The 9,941-nt window shown below is 38.5% G+C and overlaps 1 protein-coding gene across 1 annotated transcript in view; it reads left to right on the plus strand.

Annotated features, from left to right (window-relative positions):
- LOC104163046 (adenylate cyclase type 2-like) overlaps nt 1-6,190 on the plus strand; it is a gene marked incomplete at its 5' end in the record, with an annotated part of 58,797 nt that extends 52,607 nt beyond the window's left edge. Inside the window, 2 exons of the mRNA XM_009701925.1 lie at nt 3,940-4,064; nt 5,395-6,190. Of these exons, the coding sequence (XP_009700227.1) occupies nt 3,940-4,064; nt 5,395-5,547 (278 nt within the window). The remainder of the gene's footprint in view (nt 1-3,939; nt 4,065-5,394) is intronic.
- Between the last annotated feature and the right edge of the window lie 3,751 nt (nt 6,191-9,941).

Raw genomic sequence — 9,941 nt, forward strand, 5'->3', positions numbered from 1 at the left:
ACTGTTAGACAAAGGAGGATATTTCTCTTTGTTATTCTGTGGTTATTGAGAAATAAATGCAAAGATGACTAGTTGTTTATATTTGAGAGAGATATCCCATATATTTCAGCTTCTAATTGCTTCTAATTGTGCATCATGGTATTATAAAAAATAAATAGGCAGCTGCAGTAAGCCATGGAAAGGATGATGAAATAAATTAATTCAGAGCTGGTCAAGAACCATATGTTCCAAAATGTTTATTTCCTGATAGCCGTACACAGCAGTTTTACAATGCAATATGTAACTTGGAAAGTGTGAAATGAAAGCAGTAAATAAATATTGGAAACCCATAAATCCTGTAAACATGTCAGAAGTATTTGATTTCCAACAGTTATTCTCCTGTCTTTCTTGCTGTGCCGCTTGCTTTTCCTTTCGGCTGCTCCTCTCGTTTTATTTCACAGTGCCACCCACCGGCAAAACTTGCTGTCTTCTGACTTGAAATGCGTGTTCCTCAGAGCACTTCTTGCCACTATGTTTTGTATTCCTTGCTAGAGTCAAAAAATGACAAAGCAAATCTGAAGTATGCTTCCTTCTCAAAGTGTTACAGAACTTGATGGATTGAAAAGAAATGTGTAGATACATGACTAGGGCAGTGATCATCCCTTTGTAGTCTGCCCTGGTGAGGCCGCACCTCGAATACTGTGTCCACTTTTGGGCCCCTCACTGCAAAAAGGACATTGAGCTGCTGGAGCGTGTCCAGAGAAGAGCAACAAAGCTGGTGAAGGGCCTGGAGAACAAGTCTTACGAGGAGCGGCTGAGGGAGCTGGGTTTGTTTAGTCTGGAGAAAAGGAGGCTGAGGAGAGACCTGATCACCCTCTACAACTAACTGAAAGGAGGTTGTAGCGAGGTGGGGGTTGGTCTGTTCTCCCCGGTAATTAGCGATAGGACGAGAGGAAACGGCCTCAAGTTGCGCCAGGGGAGGTTCAGGTTGGACATTAGGAAGAATTTCTTCACTGTTAGAGTCATTAAGTATTGGAATGGGCTTCCCAGGGAGGTGGTGGAGTCATCGTCCCTGGAGGTGTTCAAAAAACATTTAGATGTGGCGCTTTGAGACATGGTTTAGTGCGTTTAGCGGGCATGGTGGCATCGAGTATACGGTTGGACTTGATGATCTCTGAGGTCTCTTCCAACCATAATGATTCTATGATTCTATGATTTCTGTACAGAATAAAAGTTCTCTTCTTGCCATAGATGACATGCCACATACTTGCAAACATACTTATATCAGCAGCTCAGTACAGAAAAAGAGCTGCTAAATGTCGGGGCTAAATCCACAAACTGATTAAAGCAATACTGACTCCTTTAAAGTGGGGATTATGAAGCAAACCTTCTAGGGGAAAACAAGATACCTACTTGTGGTTTTTAAAGTGTTTGCTATAGGTTCCAGAGAAGTCAGACTCCTTTGCTTCATGAAATGAGGAATGTTTAAATCTACAAAGGGACACAGGCCTCAAACTGGTACTTTTGCAACCTCAATCCAATATAGGCACCGTTGAGGTCTTCACTTCCCAACTTCACTTCACTACTTCTCCACTTCCCACCACCACCTGACCATGAAAGCATCTGATACCCATAGCAATTAGAGCCAGAGAAACATTTGAACATCCGCCTCCAACATAATCCCTGCTGTAAGGATTTAAAGCCAAACTGCCATTTGTAAAAGCCTTCCTTGGCCAGCCAGACCCCAGAATTGTTGCAACTCACTGGAGGTCTCAACTTTCAACCTTCATTTTCTGTGAGTCCCTGAAATGCTAGTTGTGCCTTAGGAGGTACACAGCCTACTCTGACATTGTCAGGCAAGGGAGGAGAGCACCTAGATTATATTTCAGGCGTTGCTCCCCTTCTGTTAGCTAAGGTGCTTGATTTATTACACAAGTTCAGATATGCTTTGCACAGGTAGTGCTTTTTTTCAGAACAGAATAGAGGCTGACGTTGTTTTCCATATATCTTCATGGTTAGAACATTTGCCTGTGTTGTAGGTGAACTTAATTTGGTTCCTGCTTTTGGCTGAGGCTGCTCAAGCATGGAGATGTCCCCTGGAGAATGCTATAAGCCCAGGTTGTAGGATACTTTGGAATGAGAAATTTTCTGTCTGTCCTACTGAACAGTATTTGCCTTTTCATGGAATAATTAAATGTCGCTTTAGCTATGAGAGAAAGAGACAGATGTTATCACCCTCTGTTAGAGCACTCACCTGGACTGAGAGTACTACTCTTCCAGCCTTGCTCCAACAAACATTCATGTGTGTCATGCAAAAGAGACCCACACTAGCAGGAATTACATCAAGGAGCACATCCCAGAATGCTTGGGTGGCCAAAACACATTCCTAAGAGATATGGGTAGAAGTCTCAGATCCTTCGTCTGAAGCTGGCTCTCCAGCCCCTGAGCTATTACTTGAACCATCAGCAGTGGTGGTTCAGGAAGGAGGTAACAAAATAAAAGTCGCCTCCTGCCCACTGTATTTTGTAGGAAAGTCCCACCGCGCTGCCCTAATTTCTGGGCCATAGTAGAGCGTATGCCACACACATCTCTTCAGTATGCCCTACTAGCCAGCTTGGGCTACTCAGCAGATAAGCTTTGTGGATTCCACTCTTAGGTCCCTAGTGCTTTCTACACATTGGATGTCATGAGCCAGAAGGACACACTCATGGCTTGATTGCTAATGCAGAGTGTTGCAAGGCCTAAGTCCCTTTGTGCATTTAATCCCAAGTGCTTAGACAAATATTTATCAGGTTCTATCTGGTGTCCTTTAGGGTTTGCATATTTCCCCAATTTTCTAAATTTAACTGCTACAGTCACTTTTTCCAGGGTTTCCAAGTGGGCTTATAGTGTGGTTGCTCGCCCATGCTGCCATGTTACATTTGTTCCACACTAGGTGAACCAGCTCTGAAATGCCTCCCTTGCTACAATCATACTTTCATTTTGCTGCATAGATATATCCCTAGTGATGGTTTCTGTCAAGGAATTCATAGAAGTCAGTTATGATCCATTGACGTGGATGTAATTTTAGAAATCCAAACTGCTCACTTGTCCAGGGTTTATTTCTCACTAGGTCTAACTTGGCTTTCCTGCTCATCCATATGTATAGTTACAATTATAGTATATTTGATGCTGGTTAACAATAGTGCTTTTGATTTTGCCTCCAGGTTTCCTTCTCTACTAGCAGAGTACAACTCACTCTCTTTACAAATGTAACATAGGATACAAACTGACTGCAAGATAAAAAATGCCCAGAGTCTAATGAGGGAAGTCTATACTATGTTGTTCTTCATTCTTATGGTGTGCATTTAAGAGCTAGGAATTTGTTACTCTTACTTCATGCTTAATCAAATTATTTGAATACATTTATTTATATTGCAGTTATTTAAGACCATTCTATGGGCAATCCAGCCTTCAGAATAAGGCTTCAAATCCTTCCAGCTCATTCACATTAGTTTATTCTACATTTAAGAAGCAAAGAATATTATAAAAGTAATTTGATTTGGCCATCAACTATTGCAGAGAGGAGAAGCCCTTTTCACTACAAGTAGAAATGAAAAGAAATTTGTGTACATCTGTTTTCCCAGAGGCTGCTGCTCTCCCACAGTGTGTTCCTCATGCTATCTAATAAAGGCAGTAGCAGGTTATTAGGATACTAATGGTTGAAAATACCAAATTTACTCAGGTTGGGAGGGAGCTGTAAAACTAAAATTAGATGAACTAACTTTTGGCATTTTTATAACTAACATCCTCCTGCTGTAAATGGTTGATAAAACAGTTATGAACATATTATTGGTTGATGTACTCACTATTCAGCATGGGCCAAATACCATGTTCATTGACTTGATATGTTACCAGATGCACTGTGTCTCCTTGTTTGGTGGATCTTCGTTTGTAATGTTAAGTTCAGATGTTTTCTAGGTATCAACCATGGACCTGTAATAGCTGGAGTAATTGGAGCTCAAAAACCACAATATGATATCTGGGGCAATACAGTAAATGTGGCGAGCAGGATGGACAGCACTGGTGTCTTAGATAAAATACAGGTAAGCCTTGGTTTTGTGCTAGTATTTACCTTAATCCTTTGAGTCTGCTGCTTAAAAACCATCACATATTTGTACACTAAACAGGTCCGCATTTTGAAGCTACAGAAAAAAAATTACCTACTAGCTGTATCTGTACATTTCAAGATAATTAGACTTTGGGCAGGAAAGTAAAGAATTAAAAGAAAATTAATAGGGAAAATGGGAGGAGAATCAACATTTTTTCTTGACCCTACAGAGGAATACAGTGGAGGAAGTCCTGATTTGCCTGGAAATACATCCCTAGCTTAAGAGAGGATTTGAGGGAAATCACATTTCTATTCTGTGAATTCCTAAACTCATAAACTACCTTATCTCTGAAGAGCATGCCTGATGTTAAATATTTCTGAATAAAGGAAATCGCTATAACTGCTGTACATCAAGTTAAATCCATAAAGCAATCATGAAACTTCCCTTTTAATGAACCATGCTGATTAATAATCTTTATAGATTGTTATCTGTATAGATTATAGATAGACCTGTATAGAAAAGACCTTCAATTTACTAACTTTTGGGTGATTCCATAGTCAGGGATCACATTTTAAGTATCTGCCTAGTATGCTGCCTAGCACTTTAGGATCCCACCATGTGACTGAGAGCACTCCAAATCTATGATTCAGACTATTCAGAACTAAATAGTGGAAAAGAATGGCAAACTAAAGTTACCAACCATTGGTCAAAACTGAAGACAGAAGGGATGTCAAAGCAATGACATCTACAAACAGTTGCTTGCTTCGCAAACAAATACAGACAGTCTGAGACAACCGATGCTGTTGAACAACCTCTGGCCTAGTGGGCTTTCATCTAAAATGGCAGAACTGCCTAAAGTTTGGTTGACTGCCAGTTATGTGGGAAACTGGCAACAGCAACTCTGACAGATGATGCTAATGTCTTACTGTCATTTCATTCACACGGCCTTAGTAATTGCAAAAAGGTGGGGAAGCTTGGGTCTACTGACATAAAAAGCAGCTCCTGAAGTTGAGAAAAATGCTGTGTGAGGAAGAGTGTTGTCCATAGTTCCATTTGTGTATCTAAGAGCCCTCTGTTTGCAATCCTAGGTACAGAAATGGTTATACCAAATTTGATATTTGATTAAAGTGATTAGAATGGACATCCAGCAACAGACTATTTGAAAGCTCAGGTGCTCAAACCTCACTTGAGACCCTTAAAGGCCTTATAAGCATTATAGAAAAAACCCTTATAATTGCTCAGAACATATGTTCTCTTCATACTCTGGAAGAAGATTCTGCTTTGGTCTGTTATCAATGCTGGTTGTATTACTGTATTGTTGCAGGTTACAGAGGAGACGAACAACGTCCTGCAAACACTGGGGTACATGAGCACTTGCAGAGGAATAATAAATGTAAAAGGAAAAGGAGAATTGAAGACATACTTTGTACATACTGAAATGACAAGATCCCTTTCACAAGGGAACATGGCATCTTGAAGATGCTTGTACGTGTCATCAATACGATATTTTCAGGAAAGTATCACGCACTTTTTAACTACATTTTGGCCCTTAACATGCGTGCTATTTTCTGGTATGTGGCACTTATTTTAATATGGCTGCAGAATAGTCCCATGAGCCATCATTTTGCACCTTGATATTCCTATGTTCAAGGACAGTTGTGATGTACGCTATAGGACTGGAAGATTGTACTGCTACTTGCACTGTTATTCAAAGACAAGAAAAGAAGGAATAGGAATTAAAAGAAGATAACTCATCCTGAAAGGACTAAAAAGAGATGTTAGTGACAAATGCGGGGAAAAAAGGCAATAAAGCTAGGGGTGCATACTATTTTCTGATGCATGATGTTTTCTGGAAAATACAGTCGCTCCCCGATAGCATCCACTAATCTGGTATTAAACTATACAGTATTTGTAAATAAGTTTACTCTGTCCACACATGATTTGGATGTGATCACCAGTTGCATCTCATAGCCAGGGACACGTTGGGTGGCTTGCTGGCATTCTTTCTGAAGAGAGAACTAACAATGCTGGAATAGTTTTGTACAAACGTGTCAAATGTTTTGAAGCTATTGTCTTTTGTAAGGTTAATTCATTAAAAGTTTATATGTACTTTGTCTTACTGTTGCTGTCTCTTAGTTTTGCTTCCTTCCATGGCTTCTGTCGCTCTAAACCTGCGCGTCCTCTGCTGCTGCTGCTGCTGCTTTTTATTCAGCAGTTAGATGTTGAGGCAGGCTATGGCTAGCTGTCTCAATAGCCTTGGTCAGTAATATCTGCTAGACTTGCTATTGCCTTTCAGAAATTGAATCACCTCTATTGTCTTCAGTCTTGGGTGGCATCCTAGGCACTTTGCAGTCATTTACTCCCCAGGTGATACAGAAGACTTACCTCAAATCCATAAACACAAGCAAACTGGGGGATACTGGAGACAGTAGCAGTGTTGCTACTTTGCAACTGGCCTGCAATGCTTAAACAATAACTAGGAGAAGCTGTACAAGAGAAGAAAACTTTTGTTTGATTTGCACTTTGACAACCTCTTTTTCCCTTGCATGCCTTTCACTTAACCTTTACAATGCCAGATTTCACGGAATATTTAAAATAGTCTAATTTATCCGGATATGAGTATGAGCGGAAGATACAAATAATGCTATTTTGTGGATATTTGAGATTAATTTTTTGAATTTATTGAATTAAAAAGTAATATACTGGCAGAGAAAAAGCAGGTAATTGTACTATCTGTGCTCCTTTGAAGCATAGATAGTAAAGATTAATTTTTGCTTTGCTATAATCAGTACTTGAAATTAACATATTCTTTTAGTCATAACATCCCAACAAGACCAAAATTAATAAAATCATCCTATTTACAAAATAGCATATAATTACAAGGTTTTTTTTCTGACTGCTACTGTATGAATATAGAAGTCAACTGATGCACTATTAGCTCTGGCATGTTATTGAAATGTAAGAAGTATTCAGATTTCTCATTCATGAAACATATATTTACATTTGTATTTCATTGATGTCCTTTCAGAAGGAGTTCTTAAAATTGTGGGTCACAAATAAATGGCATCAGGCCACAGCCTCACTGAGTGTGGCATGGTTTACTCACAGCAGTCATCTGCCCACTAGCAAATTGGAATGGCAGTAGATTTCAAAATACCTACATTTGCAGTAAAACAGACAATCTGAATTTTGATCCTTTTAAGTTAGTCTAAATGCAAAATGCAAGTTATTTCAGTTATGTCCAATAAAACATTCTTGATGTCTAACCCAGGGCTGGAGACTTTTGGTCAGTAACTCTAAAGACAGGTGCTCAGTCCAATAAAATCTCATTTAAAATATTTTGTTGTCTTTAGGATTTCTTCCTTTTAATTAATAAGATGCATATTTTCCAGTGGAATGAAAGACTTTCCAAATAGCTCACATGCAGCAGAAACAATGTCCCAGTCATTGCCTAAAACTATAAATTTTTCCTAGGAACAATTAAAACAAATTACTAATCTCTTTCTTAGACTTTGAATGTACTCTGGGCCCTTAAAATCATTCTGGTATTATCAGAAGTCAAAGCAATCATTTCTTGCTGTGGATGAAAACCCTTTATGTAAACTTGATTATATTGTACTGTTGTCTCTATGTGCAGCTCTCAGGTGTAATCTGTATGTTCAGGATTTTGCTTTTCATTTGTATTCTTGTACATCAGTAGCAAACCTTGTTCCTAACTTGATAGCCTTGTTTCTATGATTTTTTATAAAAGTTAAACAATATTATATTTCTGTAAGCCATGAAACGTTAAAACATCTGAATGGCTGTGAGCTGGCTGGTCCAATGAAATATAAAGGAAGATATATACGTGCCCTCCAAGAGCATGTTGAAAATGCCCTGGTTCAGAGCACTCATGTTTCACTGGTGTTCTCTCATTTTTTAGTTGCATCGAGATTCTTGCGGTCAAATCCTGCTAAAGAACAAGAAAGTGGGCAAAAGATGATTATACATGCAGTATGATGCCCAGACAAAGAAAGATGCTTAGCATCTTTTCTCTAGCCTTCAGTTGCTGAGTAGTAGTATTATTATGTTTCTAGTGCTGAGAAGCTATTTGTATCCAATAAATACTTTTTGTCTTCCAATGCATTTTACATCTACTCTTTATACTGTTTTATTTTAACGCTGTCTAGATTGACCCAGAGTTCTTGTATCCTCTTTCTTCCTCTCCTGCAGCAATTTCATCTGCCTCAGTAACTGGATACACCACTACTCATGTATCAGTCTGTAACTTGAAAAGCTTTATGATAGTCATACAAATCAGTATTTGACATTCCATATATTCTACATCACAGTAAGGCTCATCAAGTTCTACAACTTCTATGTTCGTGCAGTAGTTCATAGGTCGGTAGTGAACCACAAAGAGCGTGACTTCCAAAAGTACAATGCAAATGTATTTCACACAATGAGGCAGCAGCCAGAAGATCAATATAGGAGTGATTCACTGTGGTCTGGGAAAATGAAATCCAAACAGGAACACCTGAGGAGCCTGCTGGATTTCTCTTTCAAAGTCAATGCTTTGCTCCAATTTATGGGGGGCTACCAAAGGACAGGAAGAAAGATTAGACTTGCAGATATTTTTGTTAACTACAAAAGTAGTTGCAATTACCTGTAAATTAATGCTATTTAGCTGCTGTTTCTAAAGAGAGAGATTAGCATCTTATTTATGCTGTGTGAAAAGCATTTTTCATTCTCTTTATATTCCTTTATGATTCCTCTGTTTTGTAAAATACCTACAGACCTTCCCTTTTACCACTGAGGCACAGGTAGTTCAACCTCCTTGTTTCTAAAGCGACAGCTGTGCACATCTGAAGATAGAACTGTTGAAAGTCTGTCCTGTTTTGTTTTCAGAACCTCATACCAGGACATATAATCAGCTATGTTGGCAGGATGCTTTTCATAGCAGCAGATTTACTATTAAAAGCAATGATTACCTTGTTCTATGTAGTAGTCCTTTTAATTGTACTTCTCTATGAAGATAGTTTAATTTTTCATTTTCAGATAACAGATTCTCCTTCACCTGACGTACTACCCTTCCACAGTTTTTACAGGTGGACCCCAAACAGTTTTAAGACTAGGGCGTTTTAGTTTTATTCTTCCTTTCTTGTCTAAAATAGTGGAGTGACTCTGGGGAGGAAACAAATGTAGAATGAGTTATATGTGCCTTAAATAAAACATGTAATTAAGACAATATTTTTGTTCCTTGAAATACTTCAAATTTGTGTGGATTTGTCAAAAGTGGTGCATAAATCAGCTGTAGCTGGTTCACCCTAAAGTTTGCACATACTAATTTTAAACATTTTCAAATTTAAAGGCAGGAAGTATTCAGGTCAATGTAGATTTTAATGTGTCAAAATGCAAGATAAGGACATTTTAATCCTGTTTGCAACTATAAAGATATGAATCCCTTTATGTTGTAGGATGCTACTGTTCAAAACAAAGATTCTGCCAGGAATTGTTTGAAATTTTTTGATGCAGTATTTTTCAAATATATTTGTAGCCATTGAGATGGTCTTCATGAAAATGTCCATTTTGACAGGAAAAAATACATGTGAAGTATTTTTAAAGATTGACATTTCTGGACTAGAAATTTTCATGTTTCCATTCAAAAACAGTGTTACAAATAATAATTGTTATGAAAGTAATGTCACTTCATGTATAAAATTGCATATTACTCTACCTATCAAGACAGTTATTGAACAGAATATATATCTGAATTGGAGTATCCATTCAGCAGGTATCAGTCAGCTGTATTGGGTTTGTGCGGCGGGGTTTTGGTAGCGGAGGGGGCTACCAGGGTGTCTTCTGCGAGAAGCTGCTGGAAGCTTCCCCTAT

This window comes from Cariama cristata, unplaced genomic scaffold (genome assembly GCF_000690535.1).
Source record: "Cariama cristata isolate BGI_N322 unplaced genomic scaffold, ASM69053v1 scaffold3116, whole genome shotgun sequence".
In the NCBI taxonomy this organism is placed as follows: domain Eukaryota; kingdom Metazoa; phylum Chordata; class Aves; order Cariamiformes; family Cariamidae; genus Cariama; species Cariama cristata.